General features: G+C 40.6%; 1 protein-coding gene across 3 annotated transcripts in view; it reads right to left on the bottom strand.

Annotated features, from left to right (window-relative positions):
* The window catches only part of LATS1 (large tumor suppressor kinase 1), a 59,808-nt gene that overhangs the window by 20,727 nt on the left and 21,687 nt on the right, over nt 1-17,394 (bottom strand). For all 3 annotated transcript variants that reach the window (XM_019030105.2, XM_063707940.1, XM_055390828.2), the window contains 3 exons: nt 16,134-16,281; nt 4,160-5,673; nt 948-1,530 (listed from right to left, as the gene is read on the bottom strand). In XM_019030105.2, the coding sequence (XP_018885650.1) occupies nt 948-1,530; nt 4,160-5,673; nt 16,134-16,281 (2,245 nt within the window). The remainder of the gene's footprint in view (nt 1-947; nt 1,531-4,159; nt 5,674-16,133; nt 16,282-17,394) is intronic.

The following is a 17,394-nucleotide window of genomic DNA, read 5'->3' on the forward strand; positions in this document are numbered from 1 at the left end:
TCAAGGATCATAAAGTGTTTAGGGTTATATAAGTTGTGTAACAGTCATGTAATGAAGTCCTAAATAGTAGTGAAAATAAATGTTACAAGCAATAACATGGAGGAACCTCAAACAAGTCAACACAAAGAATATATATAGATTATATTTAAATAAAGGTTAAAGAGTAGGCAAAATGAAATAATATATTATTTAGAGATATACACATTTGTGATAAAAGGATCGATAAAAGTAAAGAACTAATTATAAAGTTCTGAAATAATAATTATCTTTCTGGAGGAGAAAAGGGGAAGTGATTGTTTAGGGGCTTCTAAAGTACTGATAATCTAGTTCTTTAACTGAATGTTGGATATGAGGATTCATTAAAAAATTATTTTTAAAATGTTTTTGGCCAGGCGCAGGGGCTCACACCTATAATCTCAGCACTTTGGGTGGCTGAGACAGGTGGATCACCTGAGGTCAGGAGTTCGAGATCAGCCTGGCCAACATGGCGAAACCCCATCTCTATTAAAAATACAAAAATTAGCCGGGCATACTGGCGGGTGCTTATAATCCCAGCTACTCGGGAGGCTGAGGCAGGAGAATCACTTGAACCCGGGAGAGGGATATTGCAGTGAGCCAAGATCGTGCCACTGCACTCCAGCCTGGGTGACAGAGCGAGACTCCATCAAAAAAAAAAAAAAAAGTTGTTTGTCTGGCATATTTTCAAATAAAATGTAAAAGGTGTGACTCAAAAATGTTAATAATATTTAGAAACAATCAAGTCTAGGACATTCTTTCATTTTATAAGTCTAAGTGCCTAAAGGATTCACTCAAGTTTATCCAACAGAATCAAGACCTGACCCACATCTTCTGGCTCTCATCCAGTGATGATACCATCTTATATTTTACTACATCAATAAATTACATTATTATGAACAAACTAAAATAAATTTTATGAGTTTACTTACCACTCTGATAGTACTTAGAATCGTGTGTCCATCTGAAGCCAGTGCAGAGGCCAAAGTCAGTCAATTTAATATGACCATCACGATCAATCAAAATATTATCAGGTTTAATATCTCTATGAATAAAACCCATTTTATGAACACTTTCAACTGCACAGGTAAGTTCTGCTATGTAGAATCGTGCCAGATTTTCTGGAAAGATGCCCATTCTAATTAATAGGCTCATCATATCACCCCCAGGAATGTAGTCCATTACAAAGTATAAATTGTCCTTATCTTGGAATGAATAATATAGACGAACTACCCATTCATTGTCAGCTTCAGCCAGGATATCTCTCTCAGCTTTAACATGAGCGACTTGATTTCGAAGAAGAACATCTTTCTTTCGAAGAGTTTTTGTTGCATACAAAGCCTTAGTATCTACTTTTCTTGCTAGACAGACTTCACCAAATGCTCCTATTCCTAGTGTCTTTATCTTCACAAACATAGACTTGTCCATTTTAGCCCTTTTAAGACGGATGTAATTAGATTCTTTTTGGCAAAGCATCTTTCTCATTTGATCCTGGGCATCTTGAGATAATCCAACCTAGGCAAATAAACTAGATGTTAAATAAGAATTATCTTCTTCAATATTGAATATTAAGAAATAGCTTGGGAAAAATTCAGGCATATATTTAAAGGTTAAATGCATAATTTTTAATAAAGCATGTTAGAAATCTATAAAACATTTCAAAGGAAATTAATGATCAAAAGTGCAGCCTAAGGGGTAGTTAAAAGGATATTCAAAGTGAGTACATATGCAAATTCAGCTGTGGAGCGCAAGAAGAGGGTACCAGATGAGTAAGCTTTCTACTCTTCTCTAATGCACTCCGAAAAAAAAAAAAAAAAGAAAAGGTTCTCAATGTGCAACAAACATCTGTTAACATGTTAACATGCATATTCATTTATCTCTCTGTATATGCTTCTCTTGGTGGAATGCCTAGGCCTCAAATATTCTTCCTATTTTGTCTTTCATGAAAAAAAATTCTTCCACTCCAGGCTCATTTATTCTAAAAAATTAATGTACCAAAGAACAACAAAACAATGCCTTTTCTAACCCACCAATCCTTTCCCTATTCTCAATAAATATACAACAGTCATTAATAATCTTTCCTTTTCTATTTTTCAGGGCATCAGAGTAAAGGTGCGACTCACCGTCTACCACTAACACAAATTGCAAAGGGTTTCTCCTACTTCGAAAAGAACAACCTGGTTGTTTACAAGATATCCTTTGGATACTTAGGAATAATTCAGTGTGACTCATGAAAATATCAAAAAATAGATTAAAAACAAAAACTAACTTCTAAGTATTATAGATATGGAATGCCTGGATTTAGAAGGGGAAACATTTTGGCTAATTAATAAAGAATTAATTAAAGGGTTTAAATAGAAAAGAAATCCAGTTGGAAAAGTGGGGTCTAATTCTAGAAATACAAGACTAAAATAGAGCAACCACATGCTTCTGTTAGGATTCACATTTGCAAGCAAAATCTTTTAAGAAGGATGGCATGCCAGGCTTAGTTCAGAACTGTTTCTCTTAAAATCTTACTTGCCTACACAGTAATGGAGACTACAGAAGTCAGCAAAGCTTCCAACACCATAAAAGTTTAAATCAGCTATTAGTGAAAGTGAAGAGGAAAAAGGAAAAATAAACTAAGAAAATACACATAGGCAGACTTTAGTAAGAAATCCTAAGAACTAAAATATGGATAAGTCATAGAAATTATTATGGTATTTCTCATTTAATAAAATATAAAATAGAAATAATAATACTGTAAAATCAGATTTGTTAAAATCATTTTAAAAGAATGGTTCAAGTATATAAAGGTGTTTAATCACAAGGTTAAGCCTCTTGGATTGTGAGTGACAGATGTAAGATTAGGAGTCAAATCTTCGAACTCTAAGCATATGATAAAAACAATAATGGCCAGGCACAGTGGCTCATGCCTGTAATCCCAGTGCTTTGGGAGGCAGACGCGGGTGGGTCACGGGGTCAAGAGATCAAGACCGGCCTGGCCAACACGGGGAAACCCCGCCTCTACTAAAAATAAAAAATTAGCTCAGCGTGCTGACGGGCGCCTGTAGTCCCAGCTAGTGGGGAGGCTGAGGCAGGAGAACTGCTTGAACCCGGGAGGCGGAGGTTGCAGTGAGCCGAGATGGCGCCACTGCACTCCAGCCTGGCGACAGAGTGAGATGTCGTCTCAAAAAAAAAAAAAAATGATGATCGTACTACCTTAATATCTAGAGATCTATGTGGAATGACAACACAGATTAAAGTGTGTTTATTTACTCTGATCTCCCTTTTAGTATAGTTTCACTAAATAATTTTAGCACATTTTTCTCCAGTATATTATAAAAATGAAATGAGAAGGGAGATATAACTGAAGGAAACTTCTTTACACTTTTTAATAAGATATATGTGATGAATAAACCTATAAACTCCAAATTTTCTAAAAGTAAATGTTTTATAAGTATATCAAGAGATGAGACCCACATATTTATTTTTTCTTTTTTTTTTTTTTTTTTTGAGACGGAGTCTCGCTCTGTCGCCCACACTGGAGTGCAGTGGCGCAATCTCAGCTCACTGCAACCTCCACCTCCCGGGTTCACGCCATTCTCCTGCCTCAGCCTTCCGAGTAGCTGGGACTACAGGCGCCCGCCACCACGCCCAGCTAATTTTTTTTGGTATTTTTAGTAGAGACAGGGTTTCACTGTGTTAGGCAGGATGGTCTCGATCTCCTGACCTCATGATCTGCCTGCCTCAGCCTTCCAAAGTGCTTTGATTACAGGCGTGAGCCACCATGCCCCAGCCTGAGACCCACATATTTCTAGTTTATTTTTAAATGTTGTAAGATATTGTATGAAACCTAGAAGACAACCCTTCCTCCAATTTTCATATAAAGGTATTATGTACACCTAAACTGTATACCGCAAATTATATTTTTCTTAATTTACACGAGATTTTATTATAGGAAATTCTGAATAAATCTTGAAATACTAAAATAAAATGCTAAAATCAAAAGTACTTTAATATTTATTCACTTTTAAATTCTGTAACTGATAATATATTTTATTTAGCTATAAAAAGAAAGAAAAATACTGGACACAATATTTTAAAATAAACACCAAGCAAACAGATGATTAAGTATAAAAATGGACATTTTAAAAGGTTTTACCCGCATCATTTCATTCTCTAATTGTTTTTTACGATGTAGACGCTGCTGATGAGATTTGAGTACATTTTCTACATGTTGCTCCATAAAGAATTTAAATGCTTGAGGAGAATAACTTTGAATACGAGATTCCCTTCGCTCTTCATCTTTCTTGTTTTTCCTAACAGTAATGGGTGAAGTTGTAATCTGTTTCTTTTCTTTATCCCCACTATCAACATTTTCATAACTCTTTTCACTCTCATCTTCCTTGGGCAAGCTTGGCTGATCCTCTTTGCTAGGCTTACTGATTGACTCGTATGGAGGAACAGATGGGTTTTGGTGCAGCAGATGTTTTGGGTAGGGTGGTGGTGGTCCTTGATAGTTTGGAGCTTCAGCAACAGGTGGCATCACAGTCACATTTGAAGCGGTTCCCTCAGGAAAAGGACTGGGTTGAACAGTTTGAATTGGCTGTGGTATCCAAGAAGGGTGTGTAGGTGCTAAAGCAGTCTGTAGCTCTGGTTTTAATACACGCATACTTTTCACAGGCTGTTGAATAGGAGCTGGTGTAATTGCAGTGACTGTTGTAGCAGAAGGCTGAGAATTAGCAGAGTGACTTGCTCTATTTCCTAATGGGTTATTAAAAGAATTTGACCTCACTGGTATGTTAGGTTGCCATGTAGGGATTTCATGCCCACTGCTCGGGGATGACTGGGCTGGAGCAGAAGATGACTGAGGCCAATTTGTCTGCAGTCCAGGTACACTAATGTTATATAGTTCCATGTTATGACTATTTCTGTTTGGCACCATCATAGACTGAGGAATATTTCCATTTGTATATGACGAAGGAGCAGCAGATCCCCCTGTTTGTAAAGCAGAAGGGCTTTGTCCATTAGCTGCTGTCAGAGGATATGGAGGTGGTGGCTGCCGATTCACAGTGCCAGCAGGGACAACATTTTGGTGTATCATGAAATCAGTTTGTCCAGTACCATTCTGCATTCCAGGTCTCCCTGATGGAAAGTTAAATTTGCTAGAACTCTGCATGATGATTGGTTGTCTGCCAACAGGAACAGAACTAATGCCTCTCTGTCCCTGATTAGGAGGATTCATGGGGGAAGTGTTGAGAGGTGGTGGAGGATAGCCCTCTTGCCATGCCCCAGGTGGGACAGGAGAGATTCGGGAGATTACGTATTCCATGTTTCCAGAATAGCGCTTTGTTTGAGAGTTTGGTTCCCATGAAGGGGGAGGTGGAGTTGTACCTCTTGGAGGGGGAGTCTGGCCTCTTGGAGGTGGTGGAGGAGTAACACTCCTTACTTGAGGTGGTGGTGGGGGGTTCACTCTCTGTCCGTTGCTAGGGTGAGCTTGAACAAATGCTGATATACCAGATCCAGACAAAGGTCTTCCTACATCTGTCTGTGAGTTGGGACTCTCAGAATGATAGGCCACACTTTCTCCTAGTGGCGGGCCATGCCTCTGAGGAACTAAGGATTCTTTAGAACCTTTCCAGCTCTGTTTGCGGTTAACTGATTGTTGCACATTCCCTATGGTTATAAGAGAGATAAAGAGAAAAAAGAATCATGTTTTTAACCTCTAATTTTTGAAAACCTTAGCTTGCAATTCTGATATTACAAATGATACTCAATTCTCTTTCAAGAATTATAAAAATATAAAAAAGTTCAAGTGATCTCTTGTACAAAATGGTGACTGTAGTTAATAACAACGTATTGTACCCCTGAAAATTGCTGAGAGTAAATTTGAAGTATTCTCACTACAAAAAAATGATATGTGAGGTAATAATACATGTTATTTAGCTCAATTTAGCAAAAAAAGAAAAAAAAGAGTTATAAAAATAAAATTTCACTAAGTGGTTTCCTTTTACCTTTTAGAATTTTATTTATTTTTGACCAGGCGTGGTGGCTCACGCCTGTAATCCCAGCACTTTGGGAGGCTGAGGTAGGCAGATCACTTGAGGCCAGGAGTTTGAGACCAGCCTGGCCAACATGGTGAAACTCCATTTCTACTAAAAATACAAAAAAATTAGCCAGGCGTGGTGGTGTGCACCTGTAGTCCCAGCCACTTGGGAGGCTGAGGCAGGAGAATTGCGTGAACCAAGAAGGCCAACGCTGCAGTGAACTGAGATCATGCCACTGCACTCCAGCCTGGGTGACAGTGCAAGACTCCATCTCAAAAAAAAAATATATATATATTTTTGAAGAGATATAATTTCATATATATGCATGTATATTTGTAGATAAATTATTAGAGGTAGCATTATTAGGCCAAAGGGCGTATCTATTTGTAATTTTCATAGCTACTACTGATTTTAAATATATTTTAATATATATCTATATTTTTAAATTGAGACAAAGTCTCACTCTGTCACCCAGGCTGGAGTGCAGTGGCACAGACTCACTGCAACCTCTGTCTCCCGGGTTCAAGTAATTCTCCTTCCTCAGCCTCCTGAGTATCTGGGACTACAGGCGCACGCCACCACGCCCAGCTAACTTTTGTATTTTTAGTAGAGACGGGGTTTCGCCATGTTAGCGAGGCTGGTCTTAAACTCCCGACCTCCAGTGATCTGCCCTCCTAAGCCTTCCAAAGTGCTGGGATTACAGGTGTGAGCCACTGCACCTGGCCTTTTAATATGGTTTTTAAAACAGAAAAAGATAGTAGGCTATAATTAGCTGAACATTAAATAAGGTATAGATTTTACAGAAACTGTCTTTAATGGAATTTCCATATCAATAAAACAAGCAAAAAAAAAAAAAACAATACCAAAAAAAGAGAAGTATTTAAAATAGAATAGTCCAGTCACTTAGGAAAAATATACAAGATACACTGGTATAAAGACAATACATATATACATTCTAGAAAGACTAAAGGTTTAAATATTAAAGATGAAATCATGTACGCACCAGAAAAAAACAAAAGACCATTTGATAATATTGGGGTACCTCTTGTGAATGTCTTCCCAGGCATGACAAAAGTAGAGATCTAAATACAAACACTCATTACCATTAAAAACAAAACAAAAAAGAATACTAATAAATTTGAAAGGTCAACATCATCCCGGGCAAAAATATATCTAACAATACATCTGAGAAAAAAAGTGGTAAAATGTGGTAAATGTTCATAATGTTCAGTTTAACACTCCCTTTCATCTAGGCTGGACAGCATTTTGGGTCTACATTCTCGAAGGAGGAGCCAGACGAAAAGCAAGTGAGTAAATAATGTTTGGGGAACATAATCATTCCGGATAAACTGGAGAAGTCCTCTGGCCATCAGGCTCTTTCTCACTTTCCTCAGAGGCCAGCTGAGGCCAAATACACCATGTCACTCATTCAGCTTTTAGAGTATACAGTCACCCCTGTTGTTCTGCGCCTCCCACAGAGCTCTCCATGTTCTTCCACTTCCCGAAACTTTCCACCATGCCCTCCGGATCCACTAGGCTCCACAGCCAGCAAATGTGCCTTATCAGTAACCTCTCCTCCAAGCTTTCCTGCCACCTCCTTGAAGCTGGTTTTCTTCTGCTGATACTACTTTCCTTTCAGCCCTTTGAAATTAAGGTTTTCTCTAAAAATAATCTGGCCTAAAGATGGGGTTCTAACATTTGTTCTTACAGGTTGATATTATTCCTTTTAAAAAGCCAGCTCTTTTGAACTTCATGCTATGTGGGAGGCCACACTAATTCCTCTCACCTAATGAGCTCCTGCCTATGTGCTCTATTTCATTCAGCCACAGCTTCAGCATTCAGTCTACCCTAAGCCCTGCCTTCATCCTGTAACCTCAATATCCACGAGGATAAAGCATCTATTGCCCTCATATCTCAGCTTCTTGATGTCCCCTTTTCCACTCCACATCAAGTATCATTCTCATGATTGTATTTCAAACTTTGGTATTACTCATATCTGCTCTTGTTTCAGAATCACTACTTTAAGGTTTATACGCTTATACTCCCAGACCACAACTTCTTCTTCTGTTTACTCCTACTGCAAAAGTTTTTAAACTTTATTAAGTAGCAACCTCACCAAGATCTCCAAGATTTTTTTTTTTTTTTTTTTTTTGAGACAGAGACTTGCTCTGTCGCGCAGGCTGGAGCGCGGTGGCATGATCTCGGCTCAGTGAAACCTCTGCCTCCTGGGTTTAAGCGATTCTCCTGCCTCAGCCCCTTGTGTAGCTGGGATTACAGGCAGGTGCCACCACACCCAGCTAATTTTTGTATTTTCAGTAGAAATGGGGTTTCACCATGTTGGTCAGGCTGGTCTTGAACTCCTGACCTCAGGTGATCTGCCCACCTCAGCATCCCAAAGTGTTGGGATTACAGGCATGAGCTACTGCATCCGGCCAACATCTCCAAGGTTAATCCCCTACTTTATCAGTCCTCCTTTTTCTTATTTTTATTCTTTTGAGACAGTCTTGATGTCACCCAGGCTGGAGGGCAGTGGCATGATCATGAATCACTGCAGCCTTGAACCCCTGGGCTCAAGCAATCCTCCCACCTCAGCCTTCCAAGTAGTTGGGATTACAGGCATGCATCACCATGCCCAGCTAATTATTTTATTTATTTATTTTTGTAGAGATGGTATCTAAGTTGCCCAGGCTGGTCTCAAACTCCTGGGCTCAAGTGATCCTCCTTCCTCAGCCTCCCAAAATGCTAGGATTATAGGCAGGAGACACTAAGCCTAGCCTATTTTTAAAACTTTTTGTAGAGACGGGGTCTCCCTAATATACCCAGGCTGGTCTCAAACTCCTGGCTTCAAGCAGTCCTCCCACCTTGGCCTCCAAAGTGCTGGGATTACAGGCGTGAGCCACCGTACTTGGCCCTCCTCCTCTTTTTTTTTTTTTTTTTTGAGGCGGAGTCTCGCTCTGTCGCCCAGGCTGGAGTGCAGTGGTGCGATCTCGGCTCACTGCAAGCTCCGCCTCCTGGGTTCACGCCATTCTCCTGCCTCAGCCTCCTGAGTAGCTAGGACTACAGGCGCCCACCACCACGCCCGGCTAAGGTTTTTGTATTTTTAGTAGAGACAGGGTTTCACAGTGTTAGCCAGGATGGTCTCGATCTCCTGACCTCATGATCCGCCCGTCTTAGCCTCCCAAAGTGCTGGGATTCCAGGCATGAGCCACCTTGCCTAGCCTGGCCTTCCTCTTTCTTTATGACACATTTTATCCAACTTAAATCCATGGTCTATCACTTTGTTCTTCCCTCTCTATTCTTTTTCTCTGAGATCACCTCCTTTTTATTCATTCATTAAATATTTGGGTTTTTTGTTTGTTTGTTTGTTTGTTTTTTGACATGGAGTCTTCGCTTTGTCACCTAGGCTGGAATGCAATGGCGCAATCTCAGCTCACTGCAACCTCTGCCTCCCGGGTTTAAACGATTCTCCTGCCTCAGCCTCCCAAGTAGCTGGGATTACAGGCACCCACCACCACGCCTGGCTAATTTTTTGTATTTTTAGTAGAGATGGGGTTTCACTATGCTGGCCAGGCTGGTCTTGAATTCCTGACGTCGTGACCCGCCCACCTTGGCCTCCCAAAGTGCTGGGATTACAGGCGTGAGCCACTGCACCTGGGCTGTTCATTAAATATTTATTGCGCATCAACTATATGCCAGGCACTGCTCTAAGCAATCCAATGACATTGGTAAACAACAGAACATCCCTGGCCCATGAACCTACATTCTCGAAGGAGAAGCCAGACACAAAGCAGGTGAATAAATAAACGAGGTAACTTCAGGGTATGATAAATGCTCTGTGAATGAAACATAAATGGCATCAAATGATAGAGAGTAACAGGAGGCTAGAAAGGGATAAGGGCTCCTCTGAGGGATAATATATGAGTTCAGACAGCACAGGCCAGGCGCGGTGGCTCAAGCCTGTAATCCTAGCACTTTAGGAGGCCGAGGTGGGCGGATCACCTGAGGTCAGGAGTTCAAGACCAGCCTGGCCAACATGGTGAAACCCTGTCTCTACTAAAAATACAAAAATTAGCTGGGTATGGTGGCACATGCCTGTAATCCCAGCTACCTGGGAGGCTGAGGCAGAAGAATCACTGGAACTCAGGGGGCAGAGGTTGCAGTGAGCTGAGATAGCGCCACTGCACTCCAGTCTGGGCGACAGAGCAAAACTTTGTCTCAAAAAAAAAAAAGACTGCATAAAGGTCCTGAGGTGGGAGCTTGGTATTTTCCAAGAACAAAATAAACCCAGTACGGCTGTAGAACAGTAAATGAAGGGGGAAAGTGGTATTGGATGGGATCTAAGAGGTAGCCAGGCCATGGACAAGGAATTTGGAAGAATAAGAAGCCGATAAAGGTAGAGGAGGAGTACGCTCTGATTAAGGATTTAAATTATCCTTCCAGGCTGGGCACGGTGGCTCATGCCTGTCTCAAAAAAAAAAAATTACCCTTTTAGCAATATTATCGATCTTATTTTGTACTTGTTTAGTGAAACTCCAGTCAGGGATAATTCCAGCTATCTTTTTTTGTTGTTGTTTTTAACTTAAAAGAAAAAGTGATGCAGTGGGCAGACTGATTTTACTATAATTCAAGACCAGCATCCTTCAATGGCCTCAGCACCACCAGGAAACTCTTTCTATAGTCTCCACTATTGCCAGTCCTCAGTCTCCTCAAACTGCCTGCTCTAGTCCTCACTCATCACTCTTAGAAAATGACTTGGTTTTCTATTTCAGAGAAAACAGCAGGCATCAGAAAGTACTCCCTTAGCTTCCTTACATAACCTAGGCCCATCTGCTGCTGTTAGAGAAAAATGGCTGTTCCTCTATCTAAGGCTAATAGTCCCTCATGCTATGCTTTGGATCCTATTCCTCCCGGCTTCTCAGGAAGCTTACTTGATCCTCAAGTATCTCTTGAATATTTAATTTCATCCTCTTAACTGGAGTCTTCCAATTATCTTTTAAACATGTTTAAGTCTTTACTTAAAAAAAAAAATAATAAGACTCTCCTTCCACTCCCATATATAGAGCTCTACCTCAAAGTGTTATCTGGTGCTGGTCCACAAACTGACATAAGATATATCACAAACTGACATGAGATTAAGTATGGAAATGGAGAGTGAGGATTGAGAAACATTTATAGAAATCTGACAGAATAAACTTATGTCTGTTAAATACAATGATAAACTATTTAAACATATACATATATGTATTCTTTTCTTTTTTTTTTTTTTTTTTGAGACGGAGTTTTGTTCTCGTTGCCCAGGCTGGAGTGCAATGGTGCGATCTCGGCTCACCGCAATCTCTGCCTCCCAGGTTCAAGTGATTCTCCTGCCTCAGCCTCCCCAGTAGCTGGGATTACAGGCATGCACCACCACGCCCAGCTAATTTTGTATTTTTATTAGACACGGGGTTTCTCCATGTTGGTCAGGCTGGTCTCGAACTCCTAACCTCAGGTGATCCACCCGCCCCAGCCTCCCCAGTAGCCGGGATTACAGGTGTGAGCCACTGTGCCCAGCCTAAACTTATATTTTTATGTCATTTAAAATTTTAACTTTCTTTTTTTTTTTTTTGAGAAAGGGGCTCACTCTATTGCCCAGGCTGGAGTGCAGCGGCGCAATCACAGCTCACTGCAGCCTCAACTTTCTGGGTACAAGCAATCCCCCCAACTCAGCCTCCTGAGTAGGTGGGACTACAGGCACATGTCACCAAACCTGGATAATTTTTTGTAGAGCCAGGGTTTCACCATGATGCTCAGGCTGGTCTAAAACTTCTGAGCTCAAGTGATCCTCCTGCCTCAGTCTCCCAAAGTGCTGTGATCACAAGCGTGAGCTACCATGTGTGGCACTTAAATTTTCATTTTCTAATAATTTATTGTATGTTATAAAATTATGAATTGAAGTCATGATGAACTGGAAATTTGAAAAATCACCATAGATGGTTTGAGAAGCACTACTCTTGCTAACATCCTCACTCTCTCCTGCAGAAACACTTCTTGAAGGTATACCTTGTTTTTTTTACTACTACATATCCTATATTTAGTCCTCAACCCACTCCAATCTGAATTATGCCCCCATGACATGACAAGTTACCTCATTTGCTGAACCCCCAATCCATATGCTGAAGTCCTAATCACCAGTACAAGATGTGACTGTATTTGGTAATTAAGATTAAATTAGGTCATTAGGGTGGGTCCTAATGCAGTATGACCTGTATCCCTGTAAGAGAAAATTTGGACATGGAGATGGAGACCCCAGACACATGCACATGCAGAGGGACAAACATATGAGGACACAGCAAGGCGGCAGCCATCTGCAAGCCAAGGAGAATGGCCTCAGAAGAAACTAGACCTGCCAGTAACTAATCTTGGACTTCTAGTCTCCAGCACTCAAATAAATCTTCATTGTTTAAGCTACCCAGTCTGTGTTATTTTGTTATGGCAGCCCTAGCAAACTAATACACCACGTCACTAAAGTCAACAAGATTATTTTTTAGCTCTCATCTTGGTCAGTATCTCTTTCTTAGCAGTATTTGGCATTTTGACCATTCCCTCCCCTTCTTGAAACATTCTCTTACTGTGGCTTCCAAAACACTGAAAACCTTATTGGTTTTCTTCCTTTTCACCTATTTCTTCTCTGTCCCCTTTGCAGGTTTACCCCTTCCTACTAGCTATTAAATAATAAGCTTGGTTGCAGGCCATCTTATTATTTTGTCTATGTAACATCCCTTAGGTGACCTATTTCATATGTATGGCTCATACATACATACCCAGCTCCCTACCTGACATCTTCAGTTGGAAAACTATAGCCAGATTTATGATCTTTCCCACCCAATTCCATTCTCTCTTAACATTCCCTTTCTTAATGTAGGGTATTATCATCCATCTATTTTTCTAAGCCAAAAACCTAAGTTATCCCCTTCTACCATCACGCACCATATGTAATCTATTACCAAGTCCTTGTCAATTTTACCACTCCCATCCCTCTTAATTCATTTATTTTCTTCACTGCTATTGCCCAAGCCCAAATCACCCTCACAAACTACTGTGTTTCCTATCACACCTGTCCTCATATCTATCCTCGCTCCTCTCTAACCCATTCTCATCCATCGCAGCCATCTTTCTGAAATACAAATCTAATAATGTTATTACCCTGCTTGAAACACTTCTACACCTTTCTGCTGCTCTTAGCATAAAATTAATAAACCGTTCTGCAGAGTCAGGCCCCTATGGACTTTTCCAGTCACATTTCACAATCCTGTGTTCAGTGCTCCAAGCATTTTCACTTTTTTGTGGCATCAGAATCTGCCAAAGCAGCCATGCAAAGGGACACTCACTAAACCCATTCCCATTAACTCTGTACTTCTTCAGATATCAGCTTTATTATCAGTTTGTTAGGAAGGGTTTTTCTGAACTTCTTGATGCGGTTAAAAAAAAAAATCCCACTATTATATGAGTCCACAGTACCATGTAACTCTCCTCTCTTCATTCACACCATATATAGCTGTAATTCTACATGTATCTGGGTGGTTATTTAATCTCCCTTACTAGGTAAGCTCCACAAAAGGGCAAGAACTTACCCAATGCAGAACAAAGAGCCTGAAACAGTGGTTGACCAATAAAAATTTGTTGAATAGGAAGAATGACTATAGCCCTCTTATAAATCAATTCTTTTTCTTTTCTTTTCTTTTTTTTTTTTTTTCTGAGACAGAGTTTCGATCTTGTGGCCCAGGCTGGAGTGCAATGGTGCGATCTCAGCTCACCACAAAATCCGCCTCCTGGGTTCAAACAATTCTCCTGCCTGAGCCTCTCAAGTAGCTGAGATTAGAGACACGCGCCACCACACCCAGCTAATTTTGTATTTTTAGTAGAGACGGGGTTTCTTCATGTTGGTCTGGCTGGTCTCTAACTCCCGACCTCAGGTGATCTGCCCGCCTTGGCCTCCCAAAGTGCTGGGATTACAGGCATAAGCCACTGCACCGGGACACAAAGACAGGCCAGGTGCGGTGGCTCATGCCTATAATCCCAGCACTTCGGGAGGCTGAGGCAGGCAGATAACGAGGTCAGGAGTTTGAGACCAGCCTGACCTACATGGTGAAACCCTATCTCTACTAAAAATACAAAAATTAGCCAAGCATGGTGGTGTGCACCTGTAACCCCAGCTACTCTGGAGGCTGACACTGGAGAACTGCTTGAACCCGGGAGGCGGAGGTTGGGAGGTGGAGGTTGCAGTAAGCCAAGATTGTGCCACTGCACTCCAGCCTGGGTGACAAGACTCTGTCTCAAAGAGAAAAAAAAAAAAAAATTAAAAGAGGTAAAGTGGCAATGAAAAATAACCAATAGGCCGGGCGCGGTGGCTCATACCTATAATCCCAGCACTTTGGGAGGCCAAGGCAGGCAGATCACGAGGTCAGGAGTTCAAGACCAGCATGGCCAAGATGGTGAAACCCCATCTCTACTAAAAATACAAAAATTAGCTGGGCACGGTGGCAGGTGCCTATAATCCCAGCTACTACTCAGGCTGCGGCAGGAGAATCACTTGAACCCAGGGGGTGGAGGTTGCAGTGAGCCAAGATTGCGCCACTGCACTCTGGCCTGGGTGACAGAGTGAGACTCCATCTCAAAAACAAACAAACACCAAAACAAACCAATAAACAAATGCAGTGATCAAAGAAATGCAAATGTAAAATAAGATAGTGTTTCCATAACCATTAAACAGACAAAAATAATAATACCGAGGCTTTACAAACATAGGCATTCTCATAGTAAACGGATAGGGAGAATATAAATTGGTACTACTAGCTGGGCACGGTGGCTCACGCCTGTAATCCCAGCACTTCGGGAGGCTGAGACAGGGCAGATCACTTGAGGTCAGGAGTTCAAGACCAGTCTGGCCAACATGGTGAAACCCCGTCTCTACTAAAAATACAATAAATTAGCCGGGCATGGTGGCGGGCACCTGTAATCCCAGCTACTTGTGGGCTGGGGCAGGAGAACTGCTTGAACCTGGGATGCAGAGGTTGCAGTGAGCTGAGAACATGCCACTGTACTCCAGCCTGGGCAACAGAGTGAAACTCCATCTCAAAAAAATAAAAAAATAAAATAATAAATTGGTACTATCTTTCTAGACAGCAATATCTATGAAAAGCCTTAACGTTTTTTAAGTTTTCTAAAACTTACTTTTAGGAAATCATTAGGTATGTACAAAGATTTAGCTATAAGGGTAATTACTGCAGTGCTGTCTATAATGGCAAATAATAAAGGAAATAAAGCCGATGCCCAAAAATGGGAGATTAGTTAAATGAAGTATATGATACATCTTTTTTGTTGGTTTGTTTGTTTTGAGACAGGGTCTGGCTCTGTTGCTCAGGCTGGAGTGCAGTGGCAGGATCACCCGGGCTTAGGTAAGCCTCCTTCATCAGTCTCCCATAGTATTGAGCTTATAGGTGTGAGCCACTGCAGTCAGCAAATAAGTCTATTTTAATGTGGCTAGTAAAATTATTCTGTAGAAAATTTAATAACAAGTAAAATTGTACACGCTATATTAAGTGAAAAAAGTAGGTTTTAGTATGTTCCCATTTTTTGCTTAAACAACAAGAATCAAAATACGCATAGATAAACCTATTCTGGTTTCCCACAGGAAAAAAGACTGGGAAACAAAATACACCAAAATATTGTTATTAACAGCGATGTTTGTATTTTCTAAATATTCTATGTTGATCATATTTTACTCCCATAATATGAAAAAAATATATAAAAAGAAAAAAGAGTAGTCTGAATGATGGGATTTGGAGGGAAAATAGACATATTTCAGCTGCAGTATTACCAAATAGATCTCAATCTAGACTGCTGCTTACTAGAATTATCTATTAACTTTTAAATGTGAGGACCCCATCCTTAAATTCATTTTGGTATAACATTATAATGTTATCTTAATTTGAGACTTTCATTTACTGGGATGCTTTTACAATTTCTAAGAAGGAAGATTTGATAGACTTCACTATTTTTAAACTACACAGTAAAAGAAGAGATGAGAAAATAAAATATTTGATTAATCACCTGGTTTCATGCTGGCATTAATAGGTCTGGCAGCTGCTGCAGCCATCTGCTCTCGTCGAGGATCTTGGTAACTCATTTTACTAATGAATTCAATTGCTGCTTCTATACTTCTGTTGTTAGTTTTCTGAAGAGCTTGTATAACCATATCCTGATATGAAGTTTAAAAAAAAAGAAACAAAATTTAAATCTTACAATAATACAAGGGAAAGAACACTATGAGTTCCACTAGAGAAATCCATAATTATGAAGAACAGGGCCCCAAACCATGATATTAATGTTCTGTTTGTAGCTACTAAAAACCCCGCACAAAATCTCAACTTAAACAGGCAGGGCGCAGTGGCTCAAGCCACTTTGGGAGGCCGAGGTGGTCAGATCACTTAAGACCAGGAGTTCAAGACCAGCCTGACCAACATGGTAAAAAACCCAGTCTCTGCAAAAAAACACAAAAATTAGCTGGGTGTGCTGGCGCACGCTTGTAATTCCAGCTACTCAGGAGGCTGAGACATGAGAATTGTTTGAACCTGGGAGGTGGATGTTGCAGCAAGCTGAGATGACCACTGTATTCCAGCCTGGGCAACAAAGCGAGATGCTGTCTTGGGAAAAAAAAAAAAAGAAAACAAAATCCTCAAATCTTCCAAATGTTTCTTTAGCATTTTCATCTTTATGTAACATATTTCTATTTCCTCCTAGGTTTAACGTCTTTTTTTTAAGTATTTTTAAATTTTTATTTTTTTCAACACACCATTGTTGGCTTGAATTAGGATTAACAACTTCTTTGGGTACAATCATAGCAACATGATTCTGATTACTTCTAATTCTTTTTACTTTTTTTTTTTCTGAGATGGAGTTTCGCTCTTGTTGCTCAAGTTGGAGTGCAATGGTGCGATCTTGGCTCACGAGCAACCTCCACCTCCTGGGCTCAAGCGATTCTCCTGCCTCAGCCTCCGAAGTAGCTGGGATTACAGGCACGCTCTACTATGCCCGGCTTATTTTTTATACTTTTAGTAGAGACAGCATTTTACCATGTTGGCCAGGCTGGTCTCAAACTCCTGACCTCAGGTGATCCACCCACCTCGGCCTCCCAAAGTGCTGGGATTACAGGTGTGAGCCACTGCTCCCAGCTTCCTAATTCTTATATAAACAATCAGAGACTATCAGATTGTTAAAAAGGTAGCAATCAAAATATCAGAAACAACTCTTTTGGGCTGAGTGCGGTGCCTCACACCTGTAATCCCAGCACTTTGGGAGGCCGAGGCGGATA

This window comes from Gorilla gorilla, chromosome 5 (assembly GCF_029281585.2).
Source record: "Gorilla gorilla gorilla isolate KB3781 chromosome 5, NHGRI_mGorGor1-v2.1_pri, whole genome shotgun sequence".
Classification (NCBI taxonomy): Eukaryota; Metazoa; Chordata; class Mammalia; order Primates; family Hominidae; genus Gorilla; species Gorilla gorilla.